This window comes from Rhodnius prolixus, unplaced genomic scaffold (assembly GCF_049639745.1).
Source record: "Rhodnius prolixus isolate KJV_2025 unplaced genomic scaffold, Rpr scaffold_1, whole genome shotgun sequence".
NCBI lineage: Eukaryota > Metazoa > Arthropoda > Insecta > Hemiptera > Reduviidae > Rhodnius > Rhodnius prolixus.
Window position 1 is genome coordinate 15,423,862 of NW_027411581.1, and position 24,527 is coordinate 15,448,388.

General features: G+C 33.2%; 1 protein-coding gene across 10 annotated transcripts in view; it reads left to right on the top strand.

Annotated features, from left to right (window-relative positions):
• Positions 1–24,527, top strand: part of kst (spectrin beta chain, non-erythrocytic 5 kst) — a 159,029-nt gene that overhangs the window by 114,372 nt on the left and 20,130 nt on the right. For all 10 annotated transcript variants that reach the window (XM_074113329.1, XM_074113310.1, XM_074113319.1 and 7 more), the window contains 19 exons: positions 4,487–4,654; positions 14,254–14,370; positions 15,781–15,889; positions 16,589–16,753; positions 16,837–16,949; positions 17,846–18,033; positions 18,136–18,361; positions 19,097–19,228; positions 19,308–19,529; positions 19,616–19,827; positions 20,960–21,137; positions 21,214–21,414; positions 21,967–22,179; positions 22,266–22,469; positions 23,033–23,258; positions 23,369–23,466; positions 23,556–23,705; positions 23,793–23,983; positions 24,331–24,522. In XM_074113329.1, coding sequence (XP_073969430.1) covers positions 4,487–4,654; positions 14,254–14,370; positions 15,781–15,889; positions 16,589–16,753; positions 16,837–16,949; positions 17,846–18,033; positions 18,136–18,361; positions 19,097–19,228; positions 19,308–19,529; positions 19,616–19,827; positions 20,960–21,137; positions 21,214–21,414; positions 21,967–22,179; positions 22,266–22,469; positions 23,033–23,258; positions 23,369–23,466; positions 23,556–23,705; positions 23,793–23,983; positions 24,331–24,522 — 3,305 coding nt within the window. The remainder of the gene's footprint in view (positions 1–4,486; positions 4,655–14,253; positions 14,371–15,780; positions 15,890–16,588; positions 16,754–16,836; positions 16,950–17,845; positions 18,034–18,135; positions 18,362–19,096; positions 19,229–19,307; positions 19,530–19,615; positions 19,828–20,959; positions 21,138–21,213; positions 21,415–21,966; positions 22,180–22,265; positions 22,470–23,032; positions 23,259–23,368; positions 23,467–23,555; positions 23,706–23,792; positions 23,984–24,330; positions 24,523–24,527) is intronic.

Genomic DNA, 24,527 nt, shown 5'->3' on the forward strand with positions numbered 1-24,527 from the left:
TACAAAGTCGTAAAAAATCATAATTATACAAATAATTTAAATCACAAAGCATTTAATTACAAAGAGGATTTCTATGGCAGTTATCTTTATCGCAAAGAAAGTTAGGCTTTCAAACTAACGTAAAAGTTACGTATCATTCAAGAATTTACAGTCAATCGTTCTGAAAGGCTTTGTTGCTTTCTAACTGATGTAAAAAAGCACATAGGATAGCAAATTATGAAAGACAATAGTGTGTATAGCAAAATGATTTCAGCCATCCGGGTCGTAGTGCAGGAGCCACAAAAAAGGCGTGTCCTTTTTTACGAATCGCCAAATTTATGTTGGCGACAATCTTGTCGATAAAATTTGAGAGATTAGATTTCGGAAACAGATCTTATTGATTAAGACTGTGTAAACTAGTTGCAAGCTGCCTTCTTCATTCACTTAATATCGAATGTATTGTCCGATATTATCAGTTTTAATCGAATCTTCACTCGTCTTATTTGCGATTGATCTAGTTTAAGGAACTCTATCTCCTAATATGCAATCACCTCTTTCTTTTTTCTAAGGGAACTTGGTACCTCTGGTGAAAAGGTCCTCATCCATTATTCAAGTGTGATTGCTTCGCTAGATGGACCAACAATGTTCCGCCAAGCAGCAGGCATACTCTAGTTTACCATCTGACAATACCCAATTCCTTCTATGTTCAGTGCATTTTACAATGTGCATTTAGCCATTGCCCTGCATAAGTACCTGCAATCAGCATCTTATCTCCGCTCGTGCAGAGGCTGTCGCCCACAGTGTGTAGGCGACATAAGGAGTATAAGAAAACCTGTCTATGTAAATTTATGTGAAGGTAAGATTGATTCGGCGTGTTTTCCATCTAATACAAATGGTTCTCAGTTTACAATCCGGGCGAGTGTTGGCTTGGCTTCACAGCAGAACTTTGCATTATCTTGCGCAATAGAAGCTCAGAAGAAGAGACTAAATCATTTACTACCTCCACCTGGGTGTTGCCCAGCTAGAATGTAGTCCGTAGATGTCAGTATGTGCTTAGATTTCAGAGTACCCCTGGGTTAGAACCTTACAGACAGAGAGCCTCAAAAGAATGGGCGGCTTAACAAGTTGGAGGAATGTTTTGTGGGGTGATGATATGTAAATTTAACACCACTGCAATTAATACTTAATTGTACTTTGTACAAAACTTACAAAATGCGAGATGTAGAATGATCTTAGTAGTCTTTCACTATAGATAATTTCTTCTTGAATGATTACTTAATTTCATCTTCTCAGACTAAAAAAGAATACCTCCCAGAAGTTGCTGAATCTACACTGTGAGCCTCTTCAAATGGACCTGCAGGAGAAGTAATGATGGTCCCCCTCTCCTGTTAAGTACTTTTGGAGTTGTTCATCTACCAAGCTGGTCCATCTATAGTATACTTTTCAAGAAATTTATAATTGTGCTGTTCCCTTAATGGCCGGCTGTAATCTTCTACGATAAGGCCTCCCATAATAGGCCTAATGGTTCTCTTAAAATTGATTAATCTATCTAAGATGTAAGCTTAAATGATTCGATTTCTACCAAGCAGTGTTATTGAAACTGGCTTTCTTTAAAGCAGAATTCCTCACTGCGAATCTAGACTACAACTTACAATTTGATAACTTCAATAATTAAAAAGCACTGCTCTATCAGAACTTAGTAATTTACAAATAGTATTGTCGTAATAAACAGAAATAATTTGATATTACGAAATTACCATTGTACTAGATTTTTACAACTATAAAGAAAAGATGTAGTTTACAAATTAGTTGTACTGTTATAGAATAAATAAGAATAAAGTGTACGCTAACTACTGTTTATGACAGTGTATATTTTTAACGGTAAACAAGTTGTGTGAGACCATATATTACATTACATTTCCGTGAGTTACATTTTCGAACTATATTCCCATGTTGGCCAGACATAACACGTCATTATGTCTTGTTTAGTTTCCTTACCCTACTGCTAATCAAGTTGGAGTTAACAGTTAAATTATTATCATGTTTTCTTGTCATATAAATCGAAAGTAAATTGAAGAATATTAAAATTCTGCTTGAATTTGTTCATCTTAACGAACCGTTTTTCAGATATTTATTTTTATTTTTTCATCGTTAAAACATGTACATTAAGACATAAGATTTGGTCTTAATATTTAATTTTTTATGATTGTAGCGATTACCACTTCCGGACCGGAAATAACGATTCCCTAGAGTTTACTTAATTAATTTTCTTTTACTACATTGTGCAATATTTAAGCATATTTTGTACTTTTTGCTTAAAATCCGGATACTTCAAATTAAACAGGAGCGAACTTTTTCTCTAAGAGGGCATAAGAGACATGATGTGTTTTTGCTTTGAAGTTAAGGGAAGAAGCAGATATACATAAAACGTTACAAAGGAGTATAATTATAAAAATGATATTAATTATGATCCTAAATTGAATGAAAGTATAAGTTGAAATTAAAGATATCTAACAGCTATTAACATTTTTAGGTTATCTTTCCTCTTTTAGATTAGACAAAATTTATCATTATTTATTATTTATCTTTATTAAAAGGGAAACAAAATCAAATCATTATGATAAATTTAAAGAACCTCACCTCTAATACAAGTTTGAGGACTATCTACGCTACACATTAATAAAAAACTGCAAATAGCCATTCCTATATAGTTGCACTTCTGATGCATTTCACACTAAGCTTATGTTTTAGTAATCCTATCGGTTGATGCATTGACTTTATTGATCTTAAAAGAAACGAGAAATTTACGTGTATTTAATATGTACAATGAGTTTCTGAAATAAATAAATATTGTAGATACAACAAACTATTGATGAAAAGAAATAACTTAAGTTATTAAAGCTGTAATAGCGTAGTTTTTGTTTATAAACATTAGCACATAACAATTGTACACAATAGAAAAGAGAAAACAACATTGTATTGTTGAACAATTGTGTTGTTTCTTGTTTTATATACAAACGAACATATTTTCATCTGTTACGCCTTTGAAACGTTTTAATTTCTACAATTGCATAAACCTCTAATTAATGCACCGTTTATTTTCTGCACACGACGTGACCTCTCTGGCAGATTTGTTTGTTTTTTTTTTTTTGCTTATTATTTTTTAATTTGAGAATTTAAACCTTTTTTTATTTCAGATACAATAAAAAGTAATTAAATCTTAACGTAAGCAATTTTAATTATTCTTTATAACTCATCTTGAAGTCGTTAACTAGTTACAAGATGGTTTCGAGCTATCCAAAAAACAATCATCTTCACCTCTTGTTGATTGTCGCTCTTCCTCTGGGTTACACAAGATGGTCTCCTGGCGATCATCACTCTTCACCATGACTTTCCTCCATTGTTTACATCTTTAAAACAGAAATACTTTCTTCCCAAAATGATTCAAAACTCTTCATAAGTTTTCATCTATCTTATCTTCAACTTAGCTGTCAGCGAATTTGTAGTGCGTGATGCAAACTTAAATAAAAGATGTAATCTGTACACTAAACTGATTATTCTAACTCTGATAATGGATGAAAATACAGGTTATGGATATCTAGCACTGTAGACCTAACCACGTTTTGAACTGGTAATAATCCAGGCTATTTAATGCATTCTAAAACCCTCTGCCTTCCTCTAAAAACCACAAGGTGAAGAGCCTCAATTACGACTGAAGGACAGGTTCTACTCTTAGAAGCAGTTGCTGCTCGAGGAGTAGAGGTCAGGTAGGATTTCTCTTCCCAAAAAAAAGTACCTCATTTTTACCAATGGCCACTTATCAGACTTCGATTATTTACAGACGACTTTATATCTTTACTTTTCTTTTGTTTTAAAAGAATTGGACCCTGCATAGTCTACCTTGCACTGTATTAAACCTTTCGATTCAGACTGAATTGTGTTCAAAGCTTGACAAATCCAGCTAACTAGTAAAGTAGTAAAGTAAAGTAATCGCCTATTTTTTCAGGCGGGCTTAACGTCCAACTACCAAATTAGGTGTCGTGAACGGAGGCGACTAGCAAACATACTTTACTGTAAATTTCTTTTATTAACCATTAAATAAAATCCAAGGCCTAAGACCGGGAATCGAACCCAGTACCAAAATGCATATTAGCTTTACAGGTCTCGCCTCTAAACGCTCGGCTACCGTGGCGCCTAAATCCAGCTAACTAATTCCAATATAAACATTTCCCTTAATAGGAAATCTGGTGCAGATTCTCTTCCAGATGGTCCAGCAACGAAGTGAAGTCAGTTGGCCTCGCTACCTAGCGATACCTATAAAGTTTATTGGTGGACCCATTCATTCCAATCACATCTTGTTTGATTTCACTCGTCATTTTCACTTGTTTATTAGCTTTCAGCAGTTTGTTGCCAAACAACAAGTGTACACCTTGGCAATAAATAATTTTTTTCCTAGTTTTAATTGAAATAAACAATTATTTATTTTGTCTTTTATGTTTATTTCCAGGCAAGAATGGAAGTGGACGATCTGTTCACGGACTTAGCAGATGGTAAAAAATTGCTCAAGTTATTGGAAATAATATCTGGAGAGAAATTGGGTAAACCAAACAATGGGAAGATGCGAGTACATAAAGTGGAGAATGTGAACAAAAGTTTAGCTTTTTTACATACCAAGGTAAGTGCTTTAAGGGATGCAGTGCTTTTGCATAAGCAGCCATAAGTATCCAAATAGTTGTGGATAGTTTTTGCTTATTTTAAAGCTTCTATTAGTTTCACATATTTGTGAAAACTAGAATTTTCTTGAATGAATGCTAGAAAAACTGATCATATTTCAATTGTGAGTTCTGCAAGTAGAATCATGTTTTAGTTGTAAGTTCATTCTAAATAAATTTTGACAAACCACGAAACCATGCTGTGCCAAATGGGATTTAAATTAACAATAATTATAGTCATAGTCGAAATGTTGGTCAGTTGGTGTATTACAGAAAAAAGTAAGTTAATTTGTTGTAAAAACGTCACCAATATTTTTGGGAGACCACTCCTCGTATAGTAATTCTAAATTTGACGAAATCTCACAATTTCTTAGCAGTAATTACAATAATTACTGCAGGAGAAAGGGGTTATGTTGCAACGTTTAGTGTTTTTAACGTCCCTAAGTGCACATTTAGCTCAATTACGAGCTTAAATCTGTTCAAATGTAAAACATTTCCCTTAACTGTAAATTCTCTAAACACTTATTAAATCTACAAAATTATTTAATCTTGAGATTCAGAAAACTAAACTTCAGAATGAAGAAACTAGTTAATTCTGTAAACTATGAGAACTTAGCATTTCTTTTTTATTTAAGTGTGCAATTCTTTAAGACAACTTTTCTTCGAAATACTTTCACTTTCAACAGTAACCATTTACAATTACCATTCCCACGCTATCACACCAATCATGTAAAATACCTTCCGTTTGGTCTGAACGTAGGTTTTCGTAAAGAAACCAACTCGTCCTTTCAATGTAGGGTGGGTATGTAACACGGAAATTTCACCCAAAATCTTAGGTCGCATTTTTTTTTTTTTTTTAAGACAAACAAGTTGCACATTGGTTATTTGTCTTTCGAAAGATTTAAAAATTATATTCCTTGATAACATCTCGGTTAAAGTTCATCTCAATTTTTTGTAATTTATTTAAACTTGCCTCTTTATCTTTAGGAATTTCGTAAATCTGTCTGGAATACTTAAATGTTGCTTTCGGAATAATTTTAAAATAATTTTGTCCTCCATATTACATAGTTTTTTTTTAATGTAGAGAAAGGTCTGAGATATTTTGCGAATTTATTTAGTGCTCTTTAATCTGCACTTGGCGCAGAGAAGCAAGAGTTACATTAAGTGTTCAAGCCATCTGCTGAGTACACTGCTGCTTAGTATTAAGAGGTTTTATCGCGCGAGTTAGATTAGATTAGTTTATAGGGTGGGTCTTTTTTCCTTCCAACTTAGCATCACAGAAGAGGTTATTGTGCTGACTCCTGCAGGTCTGGTCGGAGAAGCTGTCCCCTCCTTTTTTTTGTTAAGATCAAGGGTTGTTTTATTATTCACCAGTCTCTTTTGCGTTATCCCTTCTTCTGATCTCGAAGTGCAGAATATGCCTTAAGCCCTTCCTTCATGTATCACCCTCTACACAGGAGCTTTGAGTAAACTTGAAGCCTTTTGTCCTGAGCTTAGTGTTCTCTGAAGATAGCACAGTAAGGAGCAGATTTAGTCGGCCTGGACACTTAGTTCGGTACATGCCACAGACCTTTTCCCACTTACATCGTGCAGGGAAACTCAGGATGCGGACATGTCCTTCATCGCAAAATCAGCCGCTACTGAATGGCCAGATCAAGTCCCACGGCGAGTCTCCTTCCTCCACTTAAGCCCTAAACCTAATTAGTAAACATATTTGACTAGTACATGCTCATTAAACTAAACTATGGCACCTCATAGTAATAACACCTAGGATACATGAATGGAGAAGCTACGTCATAGAGTGTGCTATCTACTCTTACTGCAATGATTAAAACTGTCCGGTAGTTATGTAAAGGTTGATCGTCAAAAACAGCGCGAAAAAGCGTTATGTTGAAAAAAATCCAAATTTAATGATTTTGTTCTCTTTTTTCTGTAAAAGATAAAATTCCTAAATTTGCAACAAAGTAGATCAAATTGATTTGGAGATATTGATTTTGGATTGAAAATGCTTACTTGGTTTCCCACAAAGTAATCAATTAATTTTGCTCCATAATTGTATGCGGTTACAAACTAATACTAATAATAATAATAATAATAATTGTCTTTAGTTACAAACTATATTACTTATTTAATATTAGAAAACAATAAAATGCTAAGAATTTCATTATCATAAAACTTAAGAAATAAATTTAATTAAAAGTAGTTGCCTAAGAAAACTTCGTACTAATTTCTTTCTAAATTCTCTTGTTTTTTCGACTTTTATTCAAAATTATTGAATCCAAATATTATTTTATGAACCCCATATCTGGTTTAAAATGTGTCAGTAGACAGAACCCAAACAATTAGCTAAGTATTACCACACTTGCTAGAAATTATTGTCTGTTATGAAGGCATTTAATTAATGCAGTTGATGCACTTAAAATATTGCGTGTTTAGCTCTCTTACTTCTAGTGCCCAATGCCAGAGGCCTTGGGGAGAGTTCTGATTCTGTTGAAAATCTTTTCACAGAAACGTTCTGTTCTGTTCTAGTGAAATGATTATATACATGTTCTATCAATCATATATCAGTTAGTTCTTAGATACTTTCCAATAATAATTTAGCTTTTATTCAAATAAGTGACAAATTATAGACATTATATCGCATCATAAAAACAATTACAACATGAAGCGTGAGGCCAAAATTCTCCATTGAGACAGACAGAGAGAAGAAGTTCCTCCATAACGTATTATGTTATGTATATTTAAAGGCACTAATTATTTTCAAACTATATTGCTTGAACAGAGATAGTAAACAGTAATCTACATAAATATTGATTGAATTTGTTATCAAGTTTCAATAGAATAAAGATTAGAAATCCAGTTATACAATTTAAATATTATCTTAGAATAAATCAACTATGTAATTAACAAACTAAAATAATGTAGTCTAAAAAATATGTCTATTGAAAAGTTTGAATTGCATGAAATCGTATCTAATTAAATTCAATTATAGTTCAACGATCGGCTATAATCTATAACTTATTAATTGGATATATAGTATTAAATAGAGTGTTTTATTTTGCTATCTCAATATATGTATGTGTTTTTCTTTAAGAATGTCAGTTTGCTATAGCTTATAAATCGCTAACTAACGGACAGGTTAGGTAATTCAATCATACTGGCATGTCCAACATCAACGTTTATCTTAGATTTCTCTGTTTTCAAGAATTCTTCATATTTATTTGGCTTGTATAACACAAAGTCAATGAACTAGATACCTTGAGCTGGTTAGTTTGGCTTCACATCTTCCACGGGGAATAACGTCCCTAAGAACTGGTGTGAACAGCTTCTTAACTGCAATAATTAAGGTTTACTATTAAAACTACTGTTTCATTAATCCAAATGGATTAATCTATTGCCAATTTTAATTATTATTTTTTATTTATTTTCTGCTAAGCTTCAGGGCTGTGGGACATATTTTGCACTAACGGATTATAATTACATTAATTTGATAGTGCTTCATAGCAAAGTATGCTTGCTAGTGGTTTCCGTCCATGACACCTAATTAGAGATAGTTGGACGTGAAGTAATTTTAAAATTACTTACTTTTTCGAAGTAATAGTTTTGTATGTAGAATTGAAATCTTCATTCACAAATTTCCAATCACATATTTTTTGAGTAAAAGTCAAAAAGTTTGACCAAATAAAGGACTCTATCTCTGATAATGAGTGAAAATCTGAAATAGTTAAGTTCTAGAACAAGTATACTACGACAAATCTTTGATGACTTATTATAAAGCTAAAAATATAAAAAAAGTTCCGAAAGTTAACAGTTAATAGAGATGTTGTTATGTGTGCTAGTTAATAAAAGAACAGCTTGTGCCTAGAATAACAAATCAACGTGTATTGTTCTTAGCAAGAAGGAATGGCGCTGTATTGTACTGCTGCAGTACACAATATTGGCATGTACTGGCAAGTGAAAACAATTTTTCAAAACAAATTGTCTTTAGACACGTTCTAGAACAATCTATTAAGATTGGCATTGCGACAGTCGACACAAGTACATCATTCCAACTAGGATAAGCATTGCTACCCGCTAGCGTCTGTCGAATTTCAAACATCTGACCCAATATTATGGAGTCAATGTGGTTCGCTGCCACTCTCTTTATTGTGTTATATCCATTGTTTGGAATCGTTGAAATCTACTGTGAACATTCGCACGTCGTTCTTCGTCATTTTAATTACTAAGTAATAGATTTTATTCAAAAGTTTATTGTTTTATTCTATCAAGTAATGGCTTGAAGGTTCAATTGCTTGTGTAGCAAGTATAGAACGAACACAGAAGGATTTATATTGTTGGATCAGCAGTCAGTATTTGTCCGCGAAGTACATCACAACAACTGCATAGCTTTATTAGAATAGAGAATCCACTTTTAAATTCGCTTGTAAATGTAAATTTATTAATTTCATTAGATTAAAAATTAGAAGTTGCGTAAAAAGAAAGACGCATGTATTTATTCTTTTGTAGGCAACTAAAAAAAAAAATCACTGAGGCTGGAAACATTTCGTTTTTTTGATTGAAAAAAGATAAAAATATGCAGAAATAAGTGATTGCATTCATCTACTGCGTTAGTGCAATAATGTATACGTTCGTGTAACACGCAATCTCTAGAAACATATCAATCAACTAATGTCCGCCTTAGTATCAACTAAGAAAAGATACTCGAAACACCCGGGGAATCTAAACCTCATGATGTTGAGCCCTTCTTGTGTATTCTGGTACTGAGGCTATTTGTGTATCAGGCTCTGATCCTATTGTATTCAATAGTAATGGCCAAATAAGACCATATTCATGCTTACCATAAACATCTGAAAAAAGAACAACTCTAATTTAAGTTGTAACTCTCAAGGTAAGAAATAAAATTCAACATCCTTAAACAGCGTTGCCGTAACCATTTTATTTGTGAGAATGTTCAGCCTTTTAAATGATTAAATGACCATAAATGACGAAAGACTTTTAACATTAGTTTTGCAACCAGTTCTTAAGTATAGAGATGCTCGATTTGGAACCTCCGATTACTCCATTTTGAGCTAATTCACTGAATTGTTACATTGAATCTATAATACTTCTAGCATCTCTCAAAATGGGGCCGTGCTATTGTGAGAGATTGTCGAATGGAGCACTATAAAAGAAAAAATATTTAATATAAAACAAAATAAAGCACTTAAATAATATATTCAGTATATTCAATAATATATTCAATAATAATATTTAATATATTCAATTAGGGAATAGACTTTAAGAGGGAAACTTAGAATGGGTATCAGTAGTGGACGAGTGAGTCTCATCTGATGTCTGACTCCAAAATGGAGTCCGGCTGTGAGCTGAAAGGGGCTCCAGAGGCCGGATGACCTCGGTTTTTAACGCTCCTTACTTTTATGTACGATGTCGTATATTATATTCTGTTAAGTGAGGTCCACAAAGCTAAGGTGTATTAAGGTGCTGGGTTCAATTCCCATTTTGGGTCTTGCATTTTATTTAATGGTTTATACAAGAATTTAACTGTAAAGATGTCTGCTAGTTGCCTCTGTCCACAGCACCTAAAGTTTGGCAGTTGGACGTAAAGGTCCGCGTAAAAAAATAGGCATTACTTTACTTCTGTTGAGTGAAAATATCGTTATTTATGTTACTTTTAATGTTAGGGGCAGGTGTTGGTCTAGTGGTCAAGAGCGTGGCTTTGTAATTGGGAGATCGCTAGTTCGAATCCCGCGTATAACTACTTTTTATTTATTATAAAAAATTGTTTATAGTTAAGTATGAGCTCCACGACCCTGTCCTAGACACCTAATTGGTGTTGGACGTTAAGCCCCGCCTGAAAAAAGAAGTCGATTACTTACTTCACATTCTGACCGCCTTATTCTGATGATTCGTCTTGTGTGCGCGAAATATAACATTGCCAACCTCAGACTCAGAGTATAGCATTTCTTATGGTCGTGCTCTCAAGCGGAAATCTTCATTTTTATTCAAAGAACCCTACTCTTCTAGATGAGAGATGAAGAGACTAAATTAAGAAGTAAACAGTTGCTTATGTATGTCAGTCGTGCCTCGCATTAGTCACCGATTGGTGAAAGAGTGATTACTAGAGAAAGTGGTTCGCTAGTGGGCGCCATTCTGATTGTAATGTTTTGTTTTTGTTACCATTTATATGCATAGAGATGTAGATTCTATGCACTACATTGCGTGACACTCTAACTAGTAGAGGAACCTACAGCAGAGGTTCTGGAATGGCGAAGAGATATGGATCAGGTCGGGTCGCCGCTTGAATTCTGTTCGTGCTCCTCTTGAACCAGATAGGTCGGCGACCTCTTCCATTCACGGCTTTTACTACCATACACACATGCACACTTACATGCATAAACACATGTATAGCAGACAAATAATGGAGATCCCCCTAGTACCGACACGCAGATAGCTAACGGTGTGTCCTCCGTGGGTAGGCAAGCGGTAGGTGACAGACAACGGTACATTCAATCCCTCTAGATCATTGTCGCACAATACTCCTCTTTATATGACTACTTCCTCTACCTGGGATCTATTTCTTTTCATCAGCCTACTACTAGTTTGGTGCATCAATACATTAGGGGATGGGTGGGGGAAGGAAGAATGAGACACTGTATTGGTAAAATATCGCTAAATAAGAAAAGGAATCCAATACTTATCTACAATTGCATTCACTTCGGTACTTTGGTTAACAATGGATGGTCTGTCAAACCGAGAAGAATATTTGCGTTGTCGAGGGACCGTTTCTAAAAAATTATTATTGATCCCCGGGAACCTCTTTTAACCAATTTTTCTGTTCACACACACACACATTCTTATAAAGACCAATCTTTTTTTTTTTTTTTTGGTACTCTAGTTAGAGGAGGTTTTGTGATGTCAAATTTTGGAAGTGCAATTTTAACCAGGATGTTCCTTGATCAGAAAGGAATTTATGTAGGCATATGTTCAGTAGAAAGTTTCTGTAAACAGAATATCTCAAAATCGAAAAGTTTAAGGTTAGCAATAAACTCGAGGTTGTGATTTGAAACTATAATTATTTATTTTTTTATATACTTTACATTAGTTGTTAAAATAATACATTGCAATTGTAATAAAGGACAATAGCATGAAGCATCTGTTGATATTTCTTTCTGTTCTGTAACAATGAAGCACCTAAGAGATTTAGGTGCATACTGCTAAGCTTGCATCACGTTGCAAGCTTTCATAAACAGTTTTTGTGGTAGCTTTCACAAAAATATTCTTTCTAGAAAGCAAAAAAAGAAAAGCAAGTCATTAAGTACTGTAAACTCATTAAAAGGAAAATACTGCAAGAAGTGCTAATAATAACTTTTATTGCATTGCCTTACAACCGTTGCGCAGTTAATGTGCAAAAAAAAAATATATATATACAAATCACTTACTATCTAAATAACAACATAATTACACTACATAATACTTTGATGATAATTAGGTCCTCCATTTGATCACATTAAAGCAAGAATTTTTTTTATGACCTCTTTGGAAGAAATCATCTCTTACAATTAGGCTTGCATGTCTAGCAGGCATAGAAGGGGAGTTCTCTTTATTCTTTATTTTGTCCTTCTTACTCGTAACACAGCATTCTCTAATTCCAGATTGTTTCCCTTTTGGAACTACCTACCTCATTTGGGTAAAACAGTTACCCCATGCAAGCCTGGGGTTCGTATTACAAACCCACCTTCAAAACAATGTCAACTTGGAGTGTAAGGCTTTCCGATTAAAAGTGCGTAAAACACAACTCCGTTTTGGTCGATTGAGAGGCTGTTCAGCACCTCACCCTGAAATAGACTTGACCTACCAGCATAAATGATAGCAAGCCACCAAATAAGCTCCGGAGAATCATAAGTTCCCTGGGAGATAGATGCTCTTCTAGATGTGGATTCCACATTTAAATTTGTGTGCAGAATATTAGCCATTATTATTATTGTGCGCCTCTTCGGTCATTAAGACTTCTATTGTGGCAGGAATCCGTTTGCGACTATAATTCAGTAATCCTTACCTACATATGCGTAAATCGTAGGTTCTACAGTCTAGCAAAATACTCATTTTGGGCCTCAGATCTTTGAGCAAGGGCAGGTACGTACTCTGAGCAGTCTTTAGCTAAAAACCTAAGTGGGGTAAGGATTTAGGATGGTAAGAATTATTTGATTCTTCTGGAATAGAAGTTCGAAACTTTAGTCTGCACAGAACATTGGGTAAACCCAAAAAGTCTTTACTTACCTAAATTAATACATTACAAAGAATTATTCAAGGCGCTTCATTGATGCAATTACAACAGCATTCAGATAGTAGTGTTAACTACTATTGTCTCACATAAATCACTGAACATAAAAATTTAATATTTCGAATATTTAGTAAAGCAACTCATTTTGAGGAATGGAACAAATAGTTAGCTAGAAAGTTGAAAGAAATTATTAATTTGCATGATACGTACGCATTGTACAATATCTATTCTCAGCGTTGTCATGATGACTGACATAGTCACGAAAATGGCAATTAAGTTCTAAGAAGAATGTCTGTTCAATTGTTTACAGATTTTCGTTACGTGTCTTACATTGTTTACTCTTAACGAGTGTTTTATAAAAAGTAAAAAAAAAAAATGAATAATGTAGAGAAATGACCGTTTGGCCCTAATTTTTCGTGAACATAAAATTCAGCTTAAACTTATGAAAAGATGAAGTTTATTATTTAATAAGTGAAGCAAATCCAAATTCCTTATTTACATTTCAGTTATAATTAAATTAAATCGGTTGAAAAATAAATAAGTAGTGAAGAAGAAGAATAAATATTTATTATGATAAATATATACAATAAATAAAATAAATAAAGAAGTATAAATGTATAACAAAACATTTCAACCTTCTTAACTAAGTAGACAAGAGAAAAGTTAGGTGAGGAGGATTGGATTGCAGGGAAAAAGGAGGAAAAACCTGCAGAAATAAGTAATGTTTTTTAAGCTTAATCTCCTTCAATTCTCGATTAAGTTTGTGGATGAATTTCTTTTCTTGAGTAACTTTAGTATGACTAGAGTCATTGAATCGTTTGAGTACATGAACAATCATAAAGTACCTTCCATTAAATCACTGATTCTCATCTCATGACGTTTGTAATTAAGAAAACTGATTGATTTAAGTTTTCTAGTCTGATTGATTTAATTAAACGTTAAGATTATTTTTATAAATGAATTTGGTTTCCAAAGTTAGTTTCCTTAACAAATATTTAACATCTTAATGTAGTGGAACATTTGTCTCTGATTTCTAGAAGTTAAATCTAATTATGCAGCGATATGTTGATTCCTAGTTTAAAGATAAAACGCCTTTGAAAATATTTACAATGATGAAGCTGGAACATAAATCTAGTTTTTCATTTCTGACCAGAGTTTCGTTATTACATTGCTGTACGACCATTAACTGAAGTTGATACAGTTTGATTACAGCTTGTGTTTTGATTGTTTGTTATTAACGTTTAGTTAACTTGAAATATATAAAATTTAATTTGTTTTTAGGTAAGACTGGAGAGTATAGGAGCTGAAGACATTGTCGATGGAAACCCTCGTTTAATTTTGGGATTAATATGGACTATAATTTTACGATTCCAAATACAAGAAATAGAAATTGATGTGGTTAGTGAAATCATTGATCAGCCTTTTTTTAACAATAGAAAAAAACAATAGAAATAATAGGTGTTAAAAGTTAACTTTAAGAAAACTAGCTGAAGGAAATGAGTTAACGTCAAGAAATTTTCATTTGTATCGTTCCCTAAGGAACAACTGTTTTCCTAGAAAGAGAAAGCTTAAAGATGTTTTTCAATCCAAAAATGAAGGCGTAAGAGAAAAAAAAATAAACTATGAGAATATGCTCTAAGAATCTTCCACAAACGTGTTCTATTCCTTAAGAAAAGTGTATTTTTACGAAAAATCCTGAAGCTGTCTAAACAAAATGGACAATAATCTTAAGAGGAAACAGCTTGAACACTTTCAAGACAGCCTGTTCCGATCGATCTCCGTGAATCTAATGTTTTCACAACCCAAACAGTAAGTGATAAGATGAAAGGATGGTTTCGGATACTCTGCGGAATAAGTGATTCAAGAATAGTCCAAGAAAAGCACAGAACCAATCAGCACTATCAGAACTATCAGCCTTGTCCCCGATCCATTTTGCCATGTCAAAGCAGTTTCTAAGAAAGGTTATGGCATTTTGTGATTTCATCCATTGTAGCATACATCTTTTCCATTCTTGCCGGTTTCATCGTTCATCGTTGGTCACCATTTTATCTGACTAAGTCATATAGTATGGTTCTTCCAGTAAGTATACTGTGATTCTTTCTTCAAACGGCACCGTTGTAGAAGTTTTCTTAGTGTTAGTCAAATTTCTTTAAATCTTTCCTAGATTCATTCTTTCAAGTTAGTGAAACCGTTCAGCCAGAAAGAAAATAAGAACATTGTGGATTCAACCAATTCTTTAACAGATTAAATTGAATCATTCAGAAAAAGACTATTCAGAAAAAGAAAAAGACGATTAAGCACCCCTCTCTTTATCTTTAGCCAACAACCCCATTAAATTCATTGATAAGGATGAATGCTGAGCTGAGTAAGATTAGGGATCAAGAAAACAACCCTACTTGGCCAGACCGATCTTCTTCTCATTGTCCTAGTTCATCTAATCTAGTCCCGAATAAAAGAACAGGGTTGGTAGAAAATGTCCTTCTAAACTTCTAGAATATTCCTGCACCAATGTTAGGGTGAAGAACTCCTTTACTAAGACTAAGAATGAGTTAGAAACACTAGTCCATTCTCTAATCATCCCTGATGTCTAAATAGCTCATAGTTCCAACTTACCATTTATTTTGATGCCATGGGTACAACTGCTGATTTAACATAATCACTATCCAGCAAGCCGCAACCGGATAGTATTTCTCCCACCTCTAATTGGAAGTAAAACACATTTAGGTTTACAAAAATTATTTTTAAATTAATTTTTACTTTTCTGTGGCTCAAGCTAATTTGAATTATTTATTTAATTTTTTTTTTTAGGATGAAGAGAATGAAACGAGCGAGAAGAAGTCTGCCAAAGATGCCTTATTATTGTGGTGCCAACGAAAAACCGCCGGATATCCTGGCGTTACAATTCAAGATTTCACTGGTAAAATAGTAATTATGACTAGACAAAGCTTACTTTCATACTTGAAGCTCGCATATGTATAGGATAGTATTTCTCTTTGTTCTTGAAGAATGAAGAATCCCCATACTCTTCTTTCTGCTTTAATTATCTACATGAACTTCAGCATCTTCGACGCCCAAGAGGAATTTTTTGTTGCCATTATTCACTTATCTTTTGACTAAAGTATTGGTAATTGTTTGATTTTTTATCTATTAACCCAAAGATACATAAAAGTCCTCATATGGACATAATGATGAAGCGTAAGTTTTCCCTTGTATCCACATCTTTTCTATTTATTTTCTATCTTTCTTTCTTGACAGGATCATTTATCTCGTCTTTTCTTAATTTATTTTTGTTCCGCAGGATTTCTAGTTTCTTCAATATCAGTTCCAAGACATCCTTTTCTTAAACCATCTTTTCCTGTTCAATTGCAAATAATGTAAGAAAGATATTTCCCCTAAATTGTAAGGCATTCTTTTCACACACTTTTGCAAATAACTTAGCACCACTTTCTCCAGTTAGATTTTAAATATTTCAGAAGAAAAACAATCCTTTAAACTCTGAAGCTTCAAACTGATTTTCCTTATTCTTGTACACAGTTTATCTTGCTTAAATAATGTTTTATTCTATTTTTATCAAAATTTATCAGAATAATTCATTAATGTGCTATTAAAATTTCAGGTTCTTGGAGAAGTGGTCTTGGATTTAATGCACTTATTCACAGTCATCGACCAGATCTTATAGATTTTGGTACCTTACAACCTAGCAAACATATAGATAACCTTAATAATGCTTTTGAAGTTGCTCATACTGAATTAGGAATACCTAAACTTCTTGATGCTGAAGGTATTTTTTTTTAAATGCTGATTAAAAATAATAGCTATGAGTATAATTTACTAATAATTAATAATGCTTCAATTTATTCACAGACGTAGACACAAATCGGCCAGATGAGAAATCCATCATGACATATGTAGCCTCATACTATCATACATTTGCCAGAATGAAAAACGAAATGAAAAGCGGTAGAAGAATAGCAAATGTAAGTTCATAAATGTGGTTAGTTTTGCTAGACTAAGATATGAGTTTTCCAGAAACACTGGAACAACAATACGTTGAAGCATTGCAGCGACAGTGTCAATTTAAAAGTTTTGTGGGACCTTTCTACGTGAAGTATCTGTGTATTAGTCACTGAAGAAGAATACTTTCTTTCTATCTGACGTTATTAAAAAGTCAGTTGTTTTGTTTAAAGAACTGTTTCTACTTCCGAGTAATACTCGAAGCAAGAAATACCTGTGCCAGAATGAGAATAGTTCTAAAAGATTGGATTATCATCACAAGACTAGTGTCTTCGATCAACAGCACGTGAAGTCCGACTTTCTAGTAGACATACTTGACTAGAATGGCCCATCTTGGCCTGCCCTAATAGGCTAATAATGTTTAGCAAGAGCTCACTCTGTTAGGGTTTGTTAGCAACATTAATGTCCTTTTTATTTAATATCGCCCTGTGAGGTCCAACGCTCCAGTAGCTACATCATAAATTGGAATGCCTATAGAATGCTTAGAATCTTGGAACTATGTAGTTAAATACATTGGTTGCTGTTTGAATCCTAACCGGAATTAGTGAGTAGAATAGTCTTGTCATAAATATTTTGTAAGCGATTTGGACATGTTTACTGTAGCGGGAAAGGAATAAGGTAAACACATTTAATTGCAATAAAAATCAATTTAAAAAATCTTTTACTCATCATTCTAATTCGTAATACAGACTTTAATAATTTTAATTATAAAGTACAATTAAAATTAAATATTATTTTCAATGTTGTCAAGTTTCTGTTTTTTTTACAAATTAGATTTGCCGGAAGAATAATTTATAATAATAATAAGTAGATTCTTCAAATTTAACTAGTAAAATTGATTATTCATGCTTTTTTACAGATTGTTGGCCAGATGATGGATGCTGATAAAATGAAGATACATTATGAAAGATTGACAACAACCCTATTAGAGTGGATCAAACAGAAAGTTGCCCAACTGGAAGATAGAAACTTCCCTAATTCATTGGAAGGAATACAGAAAGAATTACTAGCTTTTAAGAAATATCGTACTATCGAAAAACCTCCCAAGTAAGTGAGGAAGGTTAATAATTGTTTCATTCGAATCGTGTATTGTTAAAAGATTATTGACGCATGTTTTTAATAATTATTTTATTTTTTAAAAAATTAAAGGTACAAAGAAAGAAGTGAAATTGAAGCCTTGTATTTTCACATCAACACCCAATTAAAATCACTCAATCAACCTGCATTTATTCCATCAGAAGGACAATTAATACACGATTTAGAACGCGGGTGGGAAATGTTAGAAGCAGCAGAACACAGGCGAGAAGTAGCTCTACGTCAAGAACTTTTAAGACAAGAACGTCTGGAACAACTGAATTATAATTTTGAACGTAAGGTAAAGTAGAGCTGATCTGATTCGGCTTTTGCTAAATGTTTCCAACGATTGCTGTTTTCACTTTGTGAAAATACTACTCAATATTAAAACATTTCTTCAAAAAGAATTATTAGGTGATTCTAGAGATTACTTTTAATAGGTTTTATTTTTAGTTTAACGGTTTTTGACATTATCCGTTTGATTTTTTGTAGCAATACATTGGCGCTTAACTTGGTTTGGCTAATTGCGTTTGCCTTCCATTTTTCAGAACATGGATAGAAAAGAAAAACAACCTTTTCTTTTCGCTGCACCCATATAATTATTCTCTTTCGAATTATTTAGCCTGTGCGGCCTTCTTGTGTCTTTCTTTTCCGTTGTCAACGAAGATGTGACAATTTTGAGAGTACTGTAGACATACAAAAAACTTCCCCCTAAAACATTCCAGGACCAATGTCATAGTGAAGATATCAAAATCAGAATGTAATCAAAGATTCTTCTTCGTTCTTAGTGGATTTCATTTAACTTCTTTTACACATCTATCTGGGTAGATCTTTATTTCTTTTCCCTAGCCTTCTTCTCTTTTAGTAACAATAAGATTACGTTAAAGTTGTTGAGTAGAGCTTTGTTAGCAAAAATGATACTTATATTTTCTTAATTCTGTTTGATCTCATTCCAAAGAGACAATAAAAGCTTTTTAAATAGGTTAATATTTAAATAAAAATCTTTGTTAATATTTACGTATATTTCTGCTAATAGAGCGTCCTAAGAGAAGGATTTTTGAAAGAAATGATCCAAGTGTTATCCGATCCAAGGTATGGAAGCAACTTGGCTCAAGTTGATGCTACAGTCAAAAAACATGAAGCTATTAGTGCTGATATCATGGCCCGAGTGAGTTCTATTTACTTTTTTGAAATAATGAAATTAGTAAACATTTGAACAATATTTAATGTAATAACTTATTTTATAGGAGGAAAGATTTCATGATCTAAGTCACATGAGCGAAGAATTAGTAAGAGAGAATTACCACGGCCACGAACGAGTCAAAAAACGTGAAATAGAAGTGTTATCAAAGTGGAAAGAGCTCTTACTCTTGTTGGATAAACATAGAGCTAATCTTACTACCATGTGCACTTTGATGGCGCTTCTCAGAGAGATAGACACAATTATGTCTACAATAAAAGATTTAGAAGTGAGTACTTATAGTTTGGTTTTTTAAGGTTGCTTTTTTTCACTCTTCACCTCTTATATCACTTAACTTATTGCTAATTGTTACAGGCTAATTTCCAGTCAGAAGATGTCGGCCCACATTTACTTGTTGTTGAAGATCTTTTACAAAAACATAGTTTAAGTGAAATGCAGATTACCGTTGCCATGGGTGAAACGGTAAGAAAATTGACCAGACAATGCCAACAGTATATCGGTGCTGGCCATAAAGAGGGAGCACTTCTACAGAACAGTATTGACCATCTGAATAAAGCGTATGCCAAGTATGTAATAGTAGATTGCTAATGTTTCGTAATATATACGTAAAAAAATGGGTTCTTCTGATTTAGTTAGGTGCTTCTTTTTTCAATATGAAAAGAAAAATTATTTTATGTAGAAAATAATCAGTCCGCGTTAATTTAAAAAATAATTATGTTATTATTATCTTGAAATATCGTGAAAATCAGCTTTAAAATATCAGCAATAGAACTGTGCCATTGCGGAACACAGTGTAGTTCCCGTTTTATGACGGGATTTTTCATATATATATATATGCTATAATATCTCTTAGAGGGACGGTAATGTTGCTGATTCTTCAAGAAAGATGGCTAAATGCTTCTGGTCTCAATCCTCGGGGTCGAAGAATCAACCTAATCGACACAAACTGTGACAACTTATTAGAAAACCTCCTCTCCCAGTCTCATCACTTTTCTTGAAGAAAATCTATTTATTATAGTTTCTTTTTAACTAGAATAACTTTTGATCCTGTTCACTATCATTTACTTCCTATCTTGTAGTTGGGTGGGGGTAATGTTGTAAGGAGAGAGAGATATAAGGATAGAATAACTTTTCCGGAACTTAGTGATTGAGGAATTAAAATTACATATATTTAATTTCTTATTAGAAGAACCACAGTAAAGCTGGTAATGATGCCTTCTTTTACTTTTCTTCTGCAGTATTGTAAAAGCAGCGTATATTGATTAGTCGAGATTAATATAAAAAATGAAGGATACTTAAACTGAGAAAGCACCAAAAAAAAAATAAGCTGAGTAAATAATCAAAGTTTTGTAATGTTGTGATAGTTGGATGCATTACTTCTTTGATTTTTCACCAATGTATTCGTATTGGGTTATAGAAAATTAGGATATTTTCAAATGATATTAGGAAATGAAAGCTTCATTTCCTCAGTACTTCTGTCATTTTAGTGCATAAAGCTCTGAAGAGACATATCGATAACTTCTTGATGTTCATCTGTGATGTGTCGTCACAGTCTCACAATTATGTATTTATGTGTAATTCTTCCTTAACATTCAGCGACTCCTAAAGTTATCGAATTCGTTGGGAATCCTTACTTATGTTTGTTTACACAGTACTGAATACTTTACACAATAGCAATAGTAAAATATTTTGTTTCAGTCTGATTGAAAAGAGCAAAGCAAGAAGAGAAAAACTGGAAGAAGCCCGTAACTTCTACCAGTTCATTCAAGATCATGAAGATGAAGAAGGTTGGCTTATTGAAAAACAAAGAATTTGCAAAACTGGAATTTCAGCGAAAGATCTTCGAGCTGTGTTAAGCCTTCAACAAAAGCATAAAGTAATATGATTTTATAAGGGAATCATGTACTTTTATACAGAAACGATTTCTTTTTTTAATACTTTTTTTCCAACAGTTATTATTAGACGAAATGAATGTGAGAAGACCAAAATCAGATAGACTTTGTGAAACAGGAAGGCAGTTAATAAATGAAAAACATCCCAAATCTGGAGACATATTATCAAGAGTCCAAAGCCTGCAAAATCAATGGCAGAAACTTACCGATCTAGCAACTCATCGTAGTAAACAACTCCAAGATGCTGCAGAAGCATACCAGGTACGGACTTTCTTAGTGAAAATTGTTTACTTTCGTTTAAAAATTACCAATATGAAAAAAATTTTTGCTTGCAACATTGGTCCAAATACGATGTAATTTCGGTCTGCCTACAGTTGGATCATGCAGCAGTAGTAGTATTAGCGGGGATATTTAGGTGAATGTTAGTTTTTGTTATGTTTTAGTTTTTTCTTATTTTTTAATTTCAGCTACAAAAGGGTCAGATTGTGTTAACATAGATGTGTGTATCATAAAATTGTGTATTATGTTTGTTTAGAATTTAGGTTTTGATTTGAAAAATTAGTTGTCTTTATTAATTAATGCACAGTTGGTTCACTATAATGTGATAATTCCGTTGAAGGAAATATGAGGTAATTGCACCTCCATAAATCCTACTAAAATTAAATTTCCTCAGGAAAATTTTCAAAATCAAACGGATACGCCTGATGTATTGTACATTTCATCTGAGTTAAAAAAAAAAAATCTTTCAAATAATCTAAACAATTAAAGAAAACTCGTAAAAGCTAACCAGTCTACTTTTTTTTCTTTTCTCAGTTTTATGCAGATGCCAATGAAGCAGAGTCTTGGTTAAATGAAAGGATGGCTCTAGTAGGCACTAATGATTATGGAGTTGACGAGCCTAGCGCCCAAGCACTTTTGCAAAGGCACAGAGATCTTGAAGGTGAAATAAACGCCTACACAGGAGATATTCAAAGCCTTAATTCTCAAGCAGAAAAATTGATAAAGGCCGGAATATCAACAATTGAGGTAGTTATTCGCGAAATATGTCTTAAGAGATTTATTTATTTATTAAACTATAATGAATACATATAAAAACTTTCCTTATTTATTAGCTGGCTGCTGAACCGGATGTCATGGATGTAGATGGTTCTACAGAAGAATGGGTCAACGAGACGAGACTTGTACCTCAGGAGTTCTGGGAAGATGAGCCCGTAGAACGTATAGAACATAAAACTGTAATGGAAGATCGACCGGTAGCTCAAGTTAAAGGACTTTATCCATTCAGTGGCCAGGGTATGGTCATGGCCAAAGGAGAGGTTAGAAACAGCTTTGCCTTGTTACTTTATTTACCATTCCTAGTCTTTGCTTCATAATTAAAAAAAAAAGAATCTTTTCGAGAAAAGTTATGGTTCATTCTCTAGAAACTGTACTCGCTAGACTTCTTATCTCTGCCCATGAACAATTTTATAATAGAAAAATTCTTCTTCTTCCAGTTATGCTAACTGTTTTTATTATTCGACTTCTATTTAAGTTTGGGGTGCTCTTCATTAACTTTGTCTCATAAAATTGCATAAGGCTAGGTTGGATTAGACCATAATCCTACTTCCCAGGCATTGCAGCTAAAAGAGGTTTATTGTGCCGAATCTTCAGCAGAACTAAAGGAGAAACCTCTCCTTCCTGCAAGGTTTAAGGTTTACAGGGTACACGTTGCTAGAGGTACTATTTTTAGAATTAGCCAATCTACAGTGGTCTATCGAACAACCTATTCTATTTTATTACTTTTATTTATTTGTAAATGATCATGTTCCTATCCAAAATAATAACATATATACGAGTACCTCAGACTTCAATTATGTAAATTATTTTTTTTATATCTCAGGTTATGTTTTTGTTAAATAAAACCAACCCCGATTGGTGGAGCGTAAGAAAGGCGAATGGTCAAGATGGATTTGTACCTGCAAATTATGTAAGAGAAATTGAACCAAAGATTATGCAGGTTTCCGTTAGAAGAGCTGAGAAAGTTCAAACTGTACAACGTGTCAAAAAAACCAAAATGGTTAAAACTATAGTACCAGTAAAAAGGATAATACCAGCAAAACCACAAAGTAAATACTCCTTTTCCACCATAAATATGTATATATAGACAAATTTCGAATGTTTAAATTTTGGGGAGACTTCTCTTCAATCGTAATGAAACATTATACATATTTTTCAGGCCAATTGAAGAAGAAAGTAGTAAACGACTGTCAACATGTAGAAAAACGACAAAAGAAAATAAATGATACCTATGCGCAATTAAAGGAATTGGCTTTGGTAATTATCTTTTCTTGATTAATGTGTTAGTTTTCTTATAAGGAGGAAAAAACCTTTACAAAAACATTAACATGTATGTAACTTTGTAGAAAAGGCGAGCACTTCTCGAAGATTCCATTCGCCTCTTTGGATTTTTCCGTGAATGCGATGATTTTGGGAAGTGGATCAAAGATAAAGAAAAAATGTTGAGAGCTGAAGATAAGACTGATAATGTTGAATCAGCTAAAAGAAAGTTTGAGGCAAGTCAAAAACTTTTTATTTTTTCCAGTTTTAGGGAAAAATGTTTGTTCTAGTAATTTTAGAAGTTATTGCTTCCTTTCTTACAGAAATTTTTGACCGATCTTTCTGCTAGTAGTAGAAGAGTTGAGGCACTTGACTCTACTGTTGAAGATTTTGAAAGGCAAGGACATAGTCAGCTGGATAAAGTAAAAGCAAGGCAACATCAAATTCATCAAATGTGGGAGCATCTTAATTGGTTGAAGTCACAGAAAGAAAAGAGTTTGGAAGGTGCTTCAAGGTTTGTGGCATTTTTTTATCATTAATTTAGAATTAAAGTAGCATTTTTTTCCTATTTGTACCAAATTCATGGAGCATATTATTGCTCTTTGAATACTTCAAATTAATTTCTGTAGTGAACTAGTTTTAAAAAATTAAAAAAATCGTGTTTGGATCCAAATTTTATCCATAATTTGCGTAATCTTTTTTTTTCAAAAAATAAAATTGAATATACGATTACATTTATAAAATGAATTTAAATAAGAAACAGTTTGGAACTAAATAAATCAAGCGTGCACGTCGACTACAATTCTGTTTTTTAAAAAAAATCTGAAAAGACATGAAAGTAAAAGCAAAATTTATTTTTAGCGTTGAATTATTCCATCGAACATGCGACGAAGCTAAAGATTGGATGATAGAAAAGATGACACAGCTTGAGACTGCCGAACTAGGCCCTGACTTGAAGACTGTCCAAGCTTTGCAGCGCAGGCATCAAAATCTTGAACGAGAACTCGCTCCGGTAGAAGAAAAAGTAAATAGAGTTAATCATCTGGCTAACACGTAAG